The sequence below is a fragment of the Pelecanus crispus genome, chromosome 5 (assembly GCF_030463565.1).
Source record: "Pelecanus crispus isolate bPelCri1 chromosome 5, bPelCri1.pri, whole genome shotgun sequence".
In the NCBI taxonomy this organism is placed as follows: domain Eukaryota; kingdom Metazoa; phylum Chordata; class Aves; order Pelecaniformes; family Pelecanidae; genus Pelecanus; species Pelecanus crispus.
In genome coordinates this window covers 23,632,072-23,649,139 of record NC_134647.1, presented here as the reverse complement: position 1 = coordinate 23,649,139, position 17,068 = coordinate 23,632,072, and the positions used below count along the sequence as shown (strand labels likewise).

At 57.4% G+C, this 17,068-nt stretch overlaps 1 protein-coding gene across 1 annotated transcript in view; it reads right to left on the bottom strand.

Annotated features, from left to right (window-relative positions):
• Positions 1-16,140, bottom strand: part of GAD1 (glutamate decarboxylase 1) — a 34,639-nt gene extending 18,499 nt beyond the window's left edge. The window contains exons 1-6 of the mRNA XM_075710606.1: positions 16,064-16,140; positions 10,746-10,892; positions 8,846-8,908; positions 3,946-4,104; positions 2,934-3,176; positions 219-309 (exon numbers count right to left, since the gene is read on the bottom strand). Of these exons, the coding sequence (XP_075566721.1) occupies positions 219-309; positions 2,934-3,176; positions 3,946-4,104; positions 8,846-8,908; positions 10,746-10,892; positions 16,064-16,103 (743 nt within the window). The 5' untranslated portion in view covers positions 16,104-16,140. The remainder of the gene's footprint in view (positions 1-218; positions 310-2,933; positions 3,177-3,945; positions 4,105-8,845; positions 8,909-10,745; positions 10,893-16,063) is intronic.
• Between the last annotated feature and the right edge of the window lie 928 nt (positions 16,141-17,068).

The window sequence follows — 17,068 nt, the reverse complement described above, 5'->3', positions numbered from 1 at the left end:
TCTATTTATCAGAAATGTAGAACTGTTCAGCTGTATAGAATTATTTTGACTGTACTACTGCCACATTAAGAAAAAAAAGGAGACAGTTTTATTGAAGACACAGCAATGGTCATTTAAAGAAGAAAACGACACGCGTCTGTGACAATGCGTGCCCACCATGATAGATGGCAGCCCCTGTAAGCACCAGTCACAGACGGTGATGACAAGACGCTGCTTACATGTTTGTATTAGCAGTTGATGTCAGCCACTCCCCAGCCAAGCCAATGATATCCAGTCCTGTGGACAGCTGATTGAAAAAGCGAGGGTGACCTGGAAAGAGAATTGAGAGCAACTTAGGACAGCTCCACCGGTCTCTCTCAGGTCTCAATTTCAAAGCGGCCAACTCTCCCGCCCCAAGCGATAGCTCTGCGCTTGCAGTGCAGTTATCGAAGCAAGTCCCGCTTACGGGGAGACCGTTCACCAACGTTCACGGGTCTTCTTTGTCTTGTTACAAACTTGGAAAACCGCTTTGGAGGGAGCTCCTAGTATGGAATCGTTCGCGTCTGAATTAAAAGACAGGCGCTCAGAGCCGACCGAGCCGGTGAAACACCTGCGGAACCTGTGCAAGGGCTCGGGCTCGCCCATCTCCAGAGGCCCCCCCCGACCTCCGCCACCCTGCGGACTCGGGGCGAGCGGGCGGGTACTTGGCAGTAACAACCTGCAGGTGCTGGGGCCCTTCCCATTGGGATGGCGAAGGAGAGGAAGGCTCATCCGCTCGCAGCGAGGATGAGGAGGGGTGCGGAGGTGGCCCTCGCTCGCGGCGCGGCCACGGGAGCGGCCTTGTGTGGGGTCTGGGCGGGAAATGTCCCCGAGCGGCGGGGCCTGCTGCAGCGGGGCGCTGAGGGCCCCCCAAGAGCCCCTCGGCACGGGCGGTTCCCCCCCACCGTTTAAAAGCTAGGATTCACCTCATAAACAAAGGCTTTGCTACCAAACCGAAGCCATATTCCTGCATTTCAGCCAAGGTTGCTTTAACAATGCTTTATAAGCAATAAGCCTGACTGTTGGGGGTCTACTTTTCTAGCACGGAGAGCTGAAATTCCTAACGAATGATGACAGGCTTTGAGGGGAGGGGGGAGGTGTCATGGTGCAGCCCCCACCTCTGCTCTCTTGGGAAAGGACGCGCTGGGGACAGCCCAGCCCCAGAGGGGGGCTCGGCGCCCGGGGGGACCCCGTCACGTCACATTTGGCTCAACACTGGCAACATCAACATCTTTTGACATAAAGAAATAAATGCGATTCTGCTGCCAGCGATGTCAGCGGGAACCTTTCGGAGGCGTGAGCCTGCCGGCACTGCCACGACCTGAGGAGGCCGCCGCGGAAATTGGGGGGACAGGGAGGCAAAGCGGCCGGGCTGCTCCCGCCCGGGGAGCCAAGCGGCTCGGGGCTGCGGCCCAGAACCACCGCCGTGGCTTAGCTCTTTGCTTTGCACATCAGCACTTGTCTCCCTTGCCATGACACGCAGTTTGAGAAGTTATTTTAAGAGACGTTTCGCTGACCGTCCCAGCGAGCCTGCGGTCTCCTGAGGCTGGGCTGCACTTTCAGCCCCTCTGGCTCTAAAGGGAGCTTCGCTTGGAGAGAGAACGTGAGCCCTTGGGGCCCGGGAAGCCCGGGCGTGTGTCCGAGCAGCTCTTCTGTAAAGCTGCACCAGGTACTGCTTCGAACAGAGCCCGTGTCTGATCGGATGCCTGCATCTCAGCGCCCGGGGACAGGTCCTACGGTCCCGCAAAAGCTCCAGGGGAGGTCGGGCTGAGGGGAAGGGCTTGCTCGACATCGCGGTGCGATAGGTAGCGGAGTAAGGGTGCAAGGCACGGAGACCGCAGCGCCTCCGGCTTTGCTGCTGGCCACCTGTTCTACCCACCGGGCTGGGAGAGAAATACGCTCCCTTTCGATTAAGGGCACAAAATCAAAATAATGCCCCTGACACTCTTGAATAAATCAAACGCCATGTAAAATGGGAAAGGTCAGGAAGCCAACATTTGTTGTCAAGACTTTCTTCCTTGAATGCACCGCGTTTTTTCACGGCTGCGTGACTGAACAGCGGAGGAAGCAGCGCCCCGTCCGCCCGCAGCCCCTGCTCGCCGCCGCCCAGCCAGAGGCCGGCAGACAAAACCCTCACCCCCCCGCCACTTCAGCTCTGCCGTGGCCGCAGAGCTCGCCGAGCCGAGCCGAGCAGCTCGCCGGGCAGAGCTCGGCAGCCCTGGAACGCTGGAGCAGGACCAGGGAGGGCAGACACGGCCCCCCGCGCCGTTATCGCTCCAATTCCTGACCTGCTTGGGTACCTGCGGCAGTCAGGGCTTGCTGCCAGCCCAGCTTTCTGCTGATACGGATGTAAAGCATTTCAGGCCAAACAGCCTGAAAGAGCACGGACTTTGCTCTAGAGCCTGGCTACAGCTCACCCAGTAAAAGAAGTGATTACAAACGGGCATTTCTATCCGATTCAGAAGGACCTGGCCAGGCGGGGCTTCTGGGCAATGGGCTGAAATCCACAGGGTTCCTTTATTGATGATTCCTAGGATTTCAGTCTCTTTTTCATTAAACGTCTGGTGAACATAAAGAAGAAAAACTGCAAATTCAATGTCATTTATGCCCTCATTTACCTAATGATATTGCTCCCCGGAGATACAGACAGCTCGCATTTCATCAAGTGAAAGAGATTACGTCTTAAAAACTTGTTTCTGGGCTCTGCAAACAGCACCGAGCCCTGCCCGCCGGGGACGGATGGGGCATCAGTAACTGAAGTTTCTGAGCAGAGACATTTCCAGTGCCCGCAGGCAGCCCTGGAGCTGAGCCTGCGGGGAGGCAGAGTCGAGGGCGTGGGGAGGGTGTGGGCTCACCGCCGTGGGTCAGAGGAAAGCCCCGGGAGAGGCTCTCCAGAGTAGTGTGCGAGAACCTACCTGTCCTCACTCCGTATTTCAGCGTGTCCCGGCAGTCCACCAGGATCTGCTCCAGGGACTCGGGGTTGTCCGAGAGCTCCAGGTTGAAGCCCTCCATGCCCTCCAGGAGCTGGTGCGGGTGGTGGAAGTCCAGCACTTTGGTGGATCTGTCAAACGTCTTCCTCACGTAGTTGAGGAGGATGTCCACCACCTCCAGCAGGAACTGCATGGTCTGCTCCTCGCCATTCTTGGCGGGCAGCAAATCTGCGGGGCAAACCAGCTGTCAGCGCCTGCTTTGGGAGCGGGAGGTGGGGATGAACCACCCCCGGCCGCCCGCCCGCCCGCCGCGCTCCCAGGAGCTGGAAGCCGCGGCCCCGGCGCAGCCCGGCTGCAGCGGGGCGGGCGCCCGGCCCCGGGCCGCTCCGCTCGCTCCCCGGAGGCTGAAACCCGCCGCTGCCCCCGGCTCCTCCCGCCCCGTGGGGCGGTGCGAGCCCAGGTCACCCACGGCAACAGCGGGGGCACCTCCGAGGCACCCCGGCCAAAAGCTCGCCCTGCAACGCTAACGCTGTGCGGTGCGGGGCTCTCACCTCCCGGGGACCAGGAGAACCCCAAACCCGCACCTGCCCTTCTGCAACGTCCCCCCCCCCCCCCCAAAGGGACTGATTTCCCTTCCCCACCCTCCTCGTCAATGGCCCCATACCAGCAATCACAGACCGTTTCATTGCTATTTTACCGAGGAGGAAACAAAATATAAAATTGCTCTCCTCCCGGAGGCTGGATCCGGAGTGACCCCGGAGGAACAGCTGGAGCTGAGCTGCAGAGGGTCAGCCCAAAATACGTAAAATTGCATTTCAGGAAACTTGTACGCATCGCCAGCGCGGCTCTCCGCGAACACAGACCCACCCGCCCTTCCTTCAAAAACAACCAAGCAAAAGCGCGCTCTGAACGTGGCTGCACTGCCGAGGGAGGCGAGGGCAGGCTGCTCAGGGACGTGCCCGGGCTGGAGCACGCAGAAGCTGTAAAGAGCGTTTACCTCTGGCATACAAATTGGAGAAGTCTGTCTCGGTGCGCCGGAACCTGGATTCCTTCTCGCTGTTCTCACACGCCAGCAGGCTCTTGGAGGACTGCCTCTCCTTCAGGGAGCTGACGATCCGGCCCTTGTCTTCCAGGCTGTTGGTCCTTTGCAGGAACCCTACATTGTTATTGCAAGGTGCACAGGTCAGAGTTTTCTCACTTCCCAACATGTTTAGAAATATCTAAAGCAGCTCTCTAGACAACAGTTCAAAGCCGTGTTGGCTCTGGATCTGACTAACGAGGTCAGGAATAAAAGTAGTTATGGGGATTATTTGCCTCCAGGAGGGAGAGCTCAAAATGCCATCAACTGCAAAAACCCAGCCATGCAAAAAACAAATTTTTGTCATTTAGTGCAGTGGTAAATTCTTATTAAGTCGATCAGACAGATTCCACTTCAGTAATCAGCCACTGGAAGAGAGTTCAGGATGAGTCAATGCTATTTCAGCCTGCAGGCGAAGTTTATGGACCTAGCAGACAGGGGCAATGATGTATGATTAAAATCAGGGCCACTTTCAGTTCTCCTCGTGGTGCTCTCACGCACAAAAGGCACGAGAATGAGCAGCCGTCCTGAGAGCGCCCGAGCTCTAAGGGCACCGGCAGCACTCCCCAACCCCACCTTCCTGTTATCAGTACACACCAGCACGTGTCCAGGAGATGCGGATTTTCCGCCTGAAAAGATGCTTTGACACTAACACTAATCATCCTCGGGGTCTCCAGGAGCTCCGCTCTCACCGGAGCCGCAACCCTGGCGCCCAGGACCCGATCTCAGCTGCTGCTGCTACGTCCAAGGGCCATAATAAATCCCCTCGCCCCAAAAATTACGGCGGCGGGCGCCACGCAAGACCCGTGGCGAGTAACGAGACCCGTCTACTTTAACAAGGCAGAGAGAGCAATTAATGTTCAGGATTTGATCCACTAAATCCACGCTCGCTAAAACACGCATAGTGTTGGGCTTCTCGTTATTAACGAAGGCGAGGGATTTTGACCTCCCAGGCTGCAGCGAGCGCGCCTGTATGTCTGGGGAGACAGGACGGCAGCGCCGGCCTCTTTTTCTCTTTTTTTTTTTTTTTTTCTCCTCCTTTTCTGTTCGAACAAGTAACAACTGGAACCAATGCTCGCCGCGGCTGGGGTGTCCACCGGAGAGGAGGACCTCGGAGGGAAGAAAGCCGGCGCCGTGACTTCGCTCATGCACGTCCCCCGACGCCGCTTCTCCCCGGCGCCCGCCGCTTGCCGGCCATGTGCCCCCGCTCTCCGGAGCCCCGAGGGCGAACCGGGCCTGCGGGCTCCTCCCGCCGGGCCCCCTGCAGCTTGGGCAGGCCTGGGGCTGCATCTCCGTGCGGAGAAAAGGGAGCAATCCCGAGCCGCTGGCCGAATGGCTCCCGGCAAGGTTCTGCGCCTCGGCCCCTGCTGCCAGCCCCGCAAGCGCTACCGAAGATGGAGCCCCGGGCCGGCAGCCCCTCCTGCATCAGTCGGGCGCCCAAACGAGTCTCCAAGCGGGTTGCGGGTTTGCCTAGCCCAGCCTTTAGTGAACGCTTCGCGTTTTGCCTTGTAATATTGATCTTCAACTAATTAGTTTCTTTCTATGATGCTTTTAGGAATACCAGTAAAAACTATTTAAGGGAATCTCTCTTCGTGCAGAAGTTAAGAGGAGCCGTCCAGGATCGATGACTTTTTAAGTTTTGTTGTTGCTGCTTTTAAGGTTCCTTGCAGGGATCACTAGCTCCTGCGACAGCTGGTGCTGTTCGCCTGCTCATTAGGTGGAGCAGCTGACACCGAAGCAAGCGCAGTCTACACCGAATTCCGGAGCGATCCTCTTTCCCCAGGTCCTGTGGCTTCACCGGGCTTTGTCTTGCCACTTGCCCTTCTTCCAGGCTCTCGGTGGCCGTGCCCAATGGAAGAGTTGCGCGAGAAGCGGCGCCCGCAGAGCAGCGGCCCCCCCGCCGCGCAGCCCCGGGAGGCTCCGGTGGGAAAGGAGGGGGCAGCGCTCCAGTAGCCAGCCGCGAAGGGCTGCAGTTGCCTCCGGTTCGGCTCGCATCGGGCTCAGAGAGGCCGGGGCTTCGCTGCCGGCTCCGGCCTAGCTAGCGCTGCGCCAGGAGGCGGCGGTGACAGCGCGCCAGGGGCACGCAGCTCACCCCTCGCCCAAAGCGCTTCGCGGCGGTGCTTCCCCGCGGGGGGAAGCGTGTGACTGTAGCGAACCTTTCATCTGTATCCTACGTGGAAAATCAGGTCGGGCTAGGAGAGATCCAGCAAGTAGCAGCGCATGAAATAAGCGTCCGCGCTGCTGCTCCTGCGGCGGCGGGGAGCGCAGCCTTTCCCAGCAGCGGGCTCCCGCAGGGGCTCCACCGCCGGGCATCTTCACCGACGCGCCCTAAGAGACCCAGTTTTTAAAAGCCGAGTGAGACCGGGCAGGCGAGGACGTCCCTCGGTCCCCAACGTGGCCACAAATCCGGGGTGATTTCACATCGCGCCCCGCACAAGGCAGGCGTGTGACCCCCCCCTCGGCCTCCCCGTCCTGCGGGGACCTCAGCTTCCGAGGCCGGGACAGAGCTGCCGGCTCCCGGGCGATGGACGTCGGTGGCGGCTGCAGGAGATCCTGGCTCGCCGGGGGGCTCGGCACCGCCTGCCTGACTGGGGAGCATAAATCCCACTGGCTCCGGAGAGTTCCTAACTCAGGTGGCTGCGTTTGAAATCCCACTCTCCTGCGCTGCTCGCTGGGCTGGGAATCATCAGCTGGCGGCGGCCAAACCGCTGGAGACGCACCTGAGCAATGTTACTACGTCGAGTATTTCCACTGGTGCTAAGCAAACGTTAGCAGGATCGGTCCCAGCAGCGATAATAATTGCCGAGGTGGGAGTGAAAGGTGTAGCAGGCAACTCCAGACACAGGGGAAAATCTGCCTGTACTTTGCCCGCCGTGACAGTTCATTAAACCACTTGAAAACATGTTCTCTGGTTTTTTTAAGTAGATATGCGCAGAGACGAAGAGCGTGGGGGTGTGGCAGCGGCAGGGATCTTTTCAGGCGGTGGCTTTCAACCAGAAAGGAGAGGAGCTAATCCTTAAATCGGTCAGTTGTTTCAGAAGAAATGACATACATCTTGGATACGTAATTACTGAAAATGTCAAATGCATAATATACAACACAGGTGGAAGAACCGACTTATTGTTCAAGACCTGCCTTTTCTCTGAGCCTTATTTAAAGTTTGCATTCCAAATTAATCGATTTCTGTGTGATACACACAGAAAGAACGATTCCGAGGCGCCTGCTTTGCGACTGCACAGTATTTAGGGTCTGGGATGAAGGCTAAGGACGAGGCGGTATCATCTGTAACAGTCAAACGTCAACTTGTTTAGCATGTTTAATTAGGATTCTTGGCAACCTTAATATTTCGTTCTATACACTTACCAAAGGCAACGTGCCCTCTCTGTGAAGGTGTTAGATTCAACAGGGAGGGCTCATACGAGCAAAGCCAGTGGTCGCAATCGAATCGGATTATTCCGACTCACCGTCACTATTCGGGGTATATTTTTCGTGTAAAACAGAAAAGAGCCAGAAAAGGAAAACCGAGCACCAAACCCGAGCGAAAAATACCGCAGCCCTGCCTGTTTTGATCTCCCGCCACAAAGCCCCTACTACACTCTCTTTCGCCTTTCTCAAATCCAAAATGGTGGTAATTTCATTTGCCGTGTATTTGATCTCATTGAGAGAAGCTGCGCTGTCCCTCTGTAACCCCAGTAGTCTAGCAACACGGAACGAGCCTAACGGTGCGTTACTTTATCAGTTCTGCTTGCCGGGCTAAATTAAAATGATGATGAAAAAGCCCATCGCTCCAGCCACTGAAGGGACTGGTAGGGAAACGCTCCATTAAACCCAGATCAGGAGCTATTTATAGAACTAAGCGACTACTCGTTAATGTCGCCTGCGGGTACCAATGAAATCTCTAATAGACACAGGGCTAAACATTCGCACCCCGATTCTTTTCCAGCCCAAATTTCCGTGTAACAAAACGTTTAGCGAACGAGCTTCGACTCGGGCAAGTAGGGCAAGAGGTTTACATTTATCTTTGCTTTGAAAAGGGGCCCCTTTCTCCCACGAAATAATCGCCCACCCCCCCCCAAAAAAGAGGTAGCTGGGGAAAATGGGAAATCATTTCTATTCATAAGGGGCACGGGCTAAGCTGAACGATTCTCCCCATCAGAAAATGAACATTTGACTGTCTGCGAAAGCGAAGGCGCTACCGAGAAAGCTGGAGAAGGGAGACAGCTTGTTATCTGCAAATGAATCTCTTGCTATAACGTTGCGATCTGATTGTGCGTTTGTTTCCCCTCCCGCATTTCATGTGCCTGCGCGCTGACCGGCTGCCAGCGCTATCTTACCGGCACAGCAAGCTGACGAATTGCTCTTTAATAAGGCTCTCGTTAATCTTTCTCCCCCAGGAGATCCGTATTTTCTAGTCAGATAAGGTTGGAAAATTTCAGACAGCGAGAGGCGGCCAAACCCCCCGCCCGTTCCTCGCCGCCGGCCTCCCCGGCGGGCCCTGCGCGCCCCCCCTTCCCCTCCGCCGGAGCTGCCGGCGCCTGCACACCCCCGTTTTTGGCAGGAGAGCGGCGGGGACCGCAGCCGTCCCTCCCGCGGCGGGCGGGGGCTCGGCCGGCGCAGATCCCGGGGGCGCAGCGCAGCGCGGCGGGGCCGGGGCCGGGCGCGGAGCCGGCGTGCGGCCGGCAGGGGGCGCCGGCGGCCGGGGTCGCTCGGGCTGGGGCCACGCGCGGCGGGGGGCCCCGGGCCGGGCCCGGCCGAGGCGGGGCGCGTGGCGAAGCGCGGGTGTGCGGTGCGCAGCACGGCGAGGCACGGGCGCACTTACCGCATATCTTCAGCCCGATCTTCCTGGTGCACCCGTGAGCCACGCCGCACCACGAGTCGTAAGCTGGAAGAGAAGGCAGAGACGTTTCCCTGGGGCGGCGGCTCTCCCCGGGCCCCCCGCACAGCCCCCCGCCGCCCCCCCCCCCCCCCCCCCGGGGAGGGCCGGGAGAACCGGCTGCTTCCCGAGCACGGCGGCGCCGGAGCGGGCCGGGCGCGGGGCAGCCCAGGCTCGGGGGACAGCGAGGAGGTGACACGCTGGCCCGCCGAGGCCAGCGGGAAAGGCACCCGGGACCCGAACGCCTCATAATTTACTGGCGGGGCTCCAGGGAAGCGGCGGCTTAAAACAAAGTGGCGTGAAATGGGGTCACAAAAGAGCTCAGGAATTAATTGGCTGAAAAATAGTATTTGACTAGATGATCGGACTTGCATGACTAAGCCTCGGCCGGACTGACGAGCCGCCGACGGCCGCACCGGGGCCGCTCCCGGCCCCTGCCCCGCAGCAGCCCCGTGCCCCGCGGCTCGGCCGGGCCGGGCCGGTCCACTACATGGCGGCCCCGGGGCCGGCAGCCCTTCGCTCGCCGGCCCTGCACGCCCGAGGAAACGCCGCCGGAGGCTCCCGAGCGGGGGCAGCGCCGGGGGCGCGGCCGCACCGACGGCGGGGACAGGCTCCTTCCCAGCGCCTGTGAGCCGCGGCCCGGCCACGCCCCGGTCGGCCCCCGCCGAGCCCGGGGGAAGCGGAGAACGAAGCCCCGGGGCTGAGGTGGAGGGGACGCCGGGCTCGGCCCACGGCACAGCCGAGCCTCTCCGGCCCCTCGGCCGCCGGGGGCCCCGGGGGCGGCCGGGGCGGCGTGGGGGGAGAAGGCGGCAGAGGGGCCGGGGCGGCGGGCGGCCCGCCGGGGCGGGGAGGGAGAAGCGGGGGAAGCGCCTGGGCACTGCCGGCCGGGCGGAGGAGCCCCCTCGGCGGGCGGGCAGCCCCGGGCGGGCAGGGAGGGGTGCTGCTGTCAGAGGTTCCCTCGGTTTTAGCCGCGCTGCCAGTTAATTCGATTTCTGCGTGTGGCACCTCGGCCGAAGGCAGCGGAGCCTGTCACCCCCGCCTGGAACGACACCCGGTGCTGCCGTTCACCCCCTCCCCCGTTCCTTCCAGTTGCAGAATAATGACAATAATGACTCCGATGCTCGTAGCCCTTTCAGGGTAAAAGCTATTCCCCGCTCTGCTGTGCCTGACAACCTTTCATTTCTTACTGTTGCCCTCTCTTTGTCTCTGATGCTTTATAGCATCGAGCCTCTTTTTTATTTATTTTCGGTAGGCGACGGTCTGAATTGCCTGGCGGGGCTATAAACTGATTCTCTATCCACCTGCAGCAGCCTCTGCTTCCCACTCACACCTCACTAACTCAAGGCGAATTCAGAGCAATTAGGCTTTGAAAAGCTACAATTAGCATCCAAATTTCGCTTGATTACAGGCTTCAGCGTAGGCTGAAAGGAAGCGGCAGCATTAGCATTTATAAAGCGTAAGGGGGGGGGGGGCACCCGCTTTAAGCCACTGGTGTAACTTCGCCCTTTAACTGATGCATTTTCTCCACACCCCTTACAACACCCCAATTTTTTGGCCATCTGGGGGTTCAGTTTATTGTCTAAATCCCTCAAATGTGGCTGTAAGATAAAGGCAGCGGCTGGTCGCTGAGATGGGCTTTTCCTCACAGCGTTTTATTCGCCACGGACCAACCTCTCCCGCTCCCACCAGGAAGATGGTTTCTTTGTGTAGAGCACTTTCCGCACCTTGCCTCACGGCGCGGAACAGGGCTTCACGGATTTATCGTTTCGTTTCGAAATTGGTCTTGCCAAGCCTAGGTGGAGAAAGCCTCCAAAATAGTTTAAACGAGGAAAATATTAAAACCTACTTGTGGGTCGTAAATTAGTTGGGGTGGGGTCCGGAGCGTCGTTGGAGGACGAGGGAGCGGAGGAAGCCATCCCTTCAGAAAAGCCCCAGTCCCCGGAGCCCGGGTTTCCTCCGATATTCCTCTGAGGGCTGGGCAGCAAGGAATTTGCTGGAAGGAAGAAAAGGCGGTTTTAGTAGGCTGGTCTCCCGGAGAGCCGCACCGGAGTCCCGTCCGGAGGCCGGCGGGCGGCAGTCCGCAGCCCAGCGGGGGCCGCGCCGGTCCCGGGGTGGCGGCAGGGGGGGCCGGGGCCGGGGCCGGGCGCAGGCGGCGCACCGGGAAAATGCCTCGCCAGGCCGGTGAGCGAAATCGTCCCTTCGCTGGATGCCGAGGCGCTGCCCCCCGCGCCTGAATGACGGATTTAGCAGAGCATGAAGTCTATCGCAATTATATCGCTGGCCGCTGAGCAGGGCAATTACGTGGCTCGCGTCAAATGGAAACCAACGTGCAAAGCGGGCTTCGAAATGACCAGCGCAAACGACCTACGATCCCAAACGGAGCTCGTTCCTGTGCGTTATCGTCCGCTCCCCAAACACACGCCAGGCTAAGCATTCAGGAGAGACTGACAGACAAGCCCCCGCCACCACAGAGGTGCGTTTTGCCCAGGTCCAATGGCAGGCGCCACACACATGTGTATCCGCACAGACATGTTTCGGCAAAGGGGGACCGGTCCGTGCCTTAGCGGCACAAATGGCAGGAGAAGGCACGGCTGCCGGGGGGAGGGAAGGTGCTGGACCAGCCCTCGCTCCTCGCCAGATGTTCAGCTCTTTCCTGGCGGACACGGCGCTCCGATAGCCAATACAGGGTCGCCGATCGAGAATTGCCGGGTCAGCGCCCCGCTCGTCTCTTTGTCCCCACGGCTACCTGCGATTTATTTTATTCCCCTTGTAAAGAAAATGAAGGTCGCGGTAACGAACGAGCGCTTTCTTTGTTAGCCGCTGTTTTTCAAGTCGGTAGCTACCGATTCATTTCCACTGCTGGGCGGATTTACGCCCGCGTGTAAACGCAACGGATCAATGATTTCAACGGAAAACAGGTATTTCGCTTTTTTTTTAAGAGGAAAAAGAAAAGAACTATAAAGCAGAAGAGATTCTCCAGACAATGCCTGGAAGTGAAGTAACAGGTTAAGACAATGTCTAAGGCGCTGTCTGCCTCAAAATACCCGTTATCCCTCTGTAGGTACGACAGCGACCAAACCCGATTTTGGGGGTGGGGGGGGAAGCTCCAGATCCCGAAAGAGGTTCCCAAAGGTTTGAAAAAATAGGATGCCGTTTAGAGGAGACTTACCGAGGGGGCGAGCAGACCACTCTTTCTGCCGGAGTCCAGGCAGGCAGGGCGACTCCAGCCTGGGAGAGACCCGCCGCTTATAAACTCCGCCAGAAACGACGTCGGAATACCAATCGCGCCGCGGAATTTAATGCGAGATGACCTTTTTTTCCAGAAGTGCTCGGATTTGCTTTTTTAAAAGCGTGAATCGCCGGTTGATCTGCTCCGACGCAGGCATGAGTCACAGGGCTGCCGCCACCCCCTCCGCGCCGCTCCGCACGGGGGCTGGGGACAGCCGGGGCGGCCGGCTGGGGCGGGGAGGGGCGGCCCGCCCGGCCCCGGCTGCCGCCGCCGGTCCGCTTCTCCCCGGGGCGGCGGGGCTGGCTCCCGCGGCGGGCGGGGCCGCCCGGCAGCGGCGGGGGCGGCGGCCCGGGCGGGGGGGTTCTGCCTTGCGAGTCCCCTGTCGAGTCCCTTGCGCGGGCGGCGCCGGAGGCTTTCCCCGGACAGCGCCGGCCCGACCCGCGGCGCCGGGGCACCGGCGGGGGCGGCGGGGCCCAACTCCCGCACCCCCGGCACCCCGCTGCGCTCGGTGCGGGCCACGAGTGCGCCAGGCGGGGGCCGCGTTAGAGGCAGCTTAGCAGAGCCACCCCCGCCGCCGCCCCCAGGCCCGACGTGCCCCGCCGGCTGCCGGCGCCGCCGCTCCGCCCCGCTCCCCGCCAGAGGGTGGCAGAGGCACGGGCACCGCCGCGCCCGCCGGGAGCACCGGCGTGCCTGTGCCCGGCCCTCCGCGCTGCCGCTACGTTAGGATTTCGGACCAGACATCCTTTTGCTAAAACGAGAAACGTTAAGCAAACATTCCCCCCCTCCCCCCCCCGTACCCCCGACAACGCCAAATCTGTGTTTCTGCACCCCACACCCCGAACACGCTTCGCCGACGCTTGGCGGCGGTGCCACGTTTCAGCACGTCGCGGTAGCTGCCCAGGTGCCTAAACCAAAGCCTTATCGCCAAGATGGCACGTAAGGGGCTGGGAGGAATCTGCAATGAGACGGGAGGAGGGGAAACAGCCCGATGGAGCCAGGGAATCTGATCCCGTGCCGGGGGTGCGGGGCAGCGCAAGGAGCGGCAGGGAGGGACGTGTCCTTCCTGAAGGACTCGAGGGAAGAGCGAAAACTTAGGAGCCCTTTCTGCAAAGGTGACCGGCCGACTGACAGCATTAAGTAGCCAAGACGACTGCTTTGCCGAGCACACCTACTGTCTAGGAATTGGACGAGTAACAAAACCAGCGACAGCACAAAAGCCAGCTTTTAAACATAGCTTTAAAGGTATTAGCGGCCCCAGCTGACATGACTTTTTCCCATCTATTCCCGGCTATCTTTTCAAAGGTGGTTTCAACCAATCGGGCAAAGTGTTTGCTCAGGGCAGGGCGTGAGAAATAATAACTGTAGGTAATTGTCTTTATAAACGTAAAACATTCGTAGGAAATCGTGGCAGCATTGCAGCGCGAAGAGTCAACGAAAGATCTCTCAAAGAACTCCCGAGCCATCAGTGACTGCGAGGTGCGACCCGGCTGGGTCTGCGGCCGGCAGGCAGGCAGCGGGTGCGCCCGGTCCTCCCCCTCTGGCCCGCCGGCAGTGCGCGTCTCTGGAGCACACAGACACGTTTGAACATCAATATTTACATCCCCGGAGAAGCTGAGGCCCGCCAGGGCAAGGGGCCAGGCGGCGAAGACGAGCGGGCTTTCCGCGGCACGCCGGAAAAGACAGCCGCTCCGGCACCTCGGTGCCCCCCGGCGAGGCGGCGCCTCCCGCCCCTCCGCGCCCCGCCCAGGCCCGGGCCCCGCCGCTCCGCTCCGCTCCGCTCAGCACCGCGGACAGCGCCCGCCCCGCCCCGCCCGGCGCTGCTCGGCGCGGCGCAGGGGGCCGGGGCGAGGGCGACAGCCCCGGCGCGTACGCACCCCCCCCGTCTCGCTGCCGGGCGGGCAGGAAAACGGGGAAACCAAAGCGCAGGGGGCCCGGCGCCGCCCCGCGTCCCCTCTAGGTGGTGCTGGCTCCCCAGCCCAGGCCTGCACCGGGGCCGGCCCGCACCGAGCCCGCCCGCAGCGGCGGCGGCTGCTCGGAGCCTGTGCTGACGCCGGCCTCTTCGCCCCGGCCCCGGCGGCGAGAGGAGCAGCGGGAGGCAGCAAACCCTGCGGCTCCGCGGCCGCCCCGCTCAGCTACAGCACGCAAGGCAGCGCCTGGTAACTCTCATTTGCAACGGACCCCCCTCAAAAATCCGATCTGAAGCCAAACCGCTCCAGCTCCGGAGGCTTCAGCCGGTTCTCGCCACACCAGCCGAGGCCTTGGAAACACCCCTGCCGGATGTGCGCGCCCAGGCGGGGCCACTCGGAGAGGTACGGGTTTCAGTGAGGGAGTTCGGAGCCCCCCCCGCCAGCCCTGCCGCCCGGGGTTTCTGCTCAAGCCCTCTCCGCTGTTTCCCCTTCCCGTGTGCCAGTCCCTTCCCTGTGGCTACTGCTCGAGTGCACCGCAGGCACAGGTTACGGACAATCTCTTTGCAGGTCGGAGCCCCAGAAGACTCGGTTTTTGCTTTGGACCCAGGCGTTTACTGAGGATGTGAAACACACAGGAGAAACCACTGCCCCACAGTATCGGCAAGGCAGCAGGATGCAGATGTGCAATTCCCTTAGCTGAAGCTTGTAACCAGCGCATCGGTTAGAATGCGCTCAAAAAAGCCAGACCATGGGGTCTCTTTTAAGTTCACCTCCATCTACTAACTGGACATGCTAAAATACGAATCTGGAGTACCCTGGGTGGGCACAGCAATGAAAGTGATGCAATAAATATCTTTAGCAACAAAGACCAGTCAATGATTATACAGTGTTTGTAACTGTGGGCGTATAAAAATGACTGGTGAGCGGAGGAAAACTGTTTATTATTTGTATTGCAGGCTGTGGGCTTGAGGAGTCATTCTGCCAGAGCTGCATACAGTATCTTACAAGGGAGGAGCGCCTCCTGCCTATGCTGTAAGGGGTTCCCGATGTAACTGCGCGCCAATGGAAAAGCAAATAGGGGAAAGGCACTGTGCCATAATGTTTCTCATATTCTGAACTACAGTCATGTTATATATGGATTTATCTGCAGGCAGGGCAGTAAATTGGCCCTCTGGTGATTATTATGATTGTGGTTCCCCCCCTCCCCCCCATGAGTGTTCTCTCTCTGTTGCCTTTTAATTGCCATTTTGTTTGGATTGTGAGTATTTTAGCTGGTTGGGATCAGGCACGCTCTTTCCTTAAAAATGTATACAACAGTATGTACAGTGTACACCTGTGATGCTCCTGAAATTGTGGTTTTGTATTTTTAACTTTGCAGCCTGTGATTCTTTTTTTAATCACACAGTTATAATCATTTGTAATCCCATACATTATTACAAAGTATATTCATGACATCAGGTATCTGTTTCTTTTCCCACCATTTCTGGTACACAGTTATGTCTCATTTACCTATATCTTTGACAGAATGGAAAAATTTAAATGATAAATTTCCTTAACTCTTGACAAAGAAAAATTGGAAAACTATTCAAAACTAAGTATTTCAGAACCTTCCTGGCTACCACCTGCAGTGCTAAAAAATACAGATATAAAATTACTGTATATCTGTAACCAAAAAAATGAACATGCCAAGAAAAAATAACAAACTATTGCTCTAATTATTTGGCCCTGTCCAAAAAATTCTACAAATGGAAATTTGGTGAAGACTATAGATTTATACTCCTGTTCTACAGATAACTTCTGCTGTTTTATGGCACTTGATAAAAATGTATTGAAGGTGAGCGATATGTTTGCTTTGGGTTTTATGATCAGTCAGTCACCGATGTACCCAACTGTCCCATATTTAAGGTTCATGTCCATCACTCAGATTTCAAAGACAGCTCAAGATGAGCTGCCAGCTAGAACATTCAGCACTGCTGTGATAAAGGGCATTTAGAAAAGTCTAATCTGAAGCACATTGTTTTACATACTTTGTGGCTTCTTGTTTCAGGATGTCCCCTTCCTGATCCATGCTGGCACGTGTTGCTGTCCATTTTGGTCTGCTTCATCTGAAAAACATCCCAAAGAACAACCCACATCCTGAAACAATAGCAGCAGCAAATCCCAACTCTCGATACCCCCAAGCAAAGAACCCCCTTACTTCCAAACCGTAACAAAATAAAACCCAGCCGGAAACCTTATTTATCTAGATGGATCAAACAAAATTACTTAAGTTGGGGAACTGCCATTGTAGCATGAAAGAATAACAACAGTGATAGTACACCCAGTAAGTCCACTCTCTAGCAGTTTTAGGGAATTGCAACTGTTTACCCTGTGTTTGAAACAAAATTTATTTCCCACCTCCCTCAATAACCCTGTAGAGCCAAGACAGCTAACGCCTGGATTTTCCCCTTGTGATATGTTGTTATAATTGTTACACGTCTCACTGAATTATATCTTTTTATCCCATAGGAGGGCATCAGTTTACAATGAGAGCATTCCATGATTTCAGTAATGCTGCTGCAGCAGATAATGCAGTTTGGCTCTCCAATCTCAGAATAAATTTGGAGAGCTGGACTCTGGGATTTCTTAATACATGATTTATGTAAATTAAGCATATTTCATAAATAATCCTCAGGAAACAAGAAACAAAGGGGTCTTCTGCTCCTTTAAAAAACACTTCTCAAATCATAACAGTCTCAGGTATGGGCTTTCCTAAGTCTCAAAAGTTTTCAGGATCATTACAGTTGTGAGCTTAACTAGACTTTTTTTTTTAATTTTCTTTTTTCATTTCCCTCTTTTCTCCGTGGCGGATAAGTCAGGTTTTGCCTTGACAAGTTTGTCAGTTCACCCTGAATAGTCATCAGTACTAGTGAAATAGTAGGCCTTCTGCAGCACCACACTTGAAACCCTTCACCCTTCTGGTTTCCTTTGATCTACAATATTACAGAAATCTAAATAAAAAACTTTTCCAAAAAGGAAGGTTAAGGCACCTGA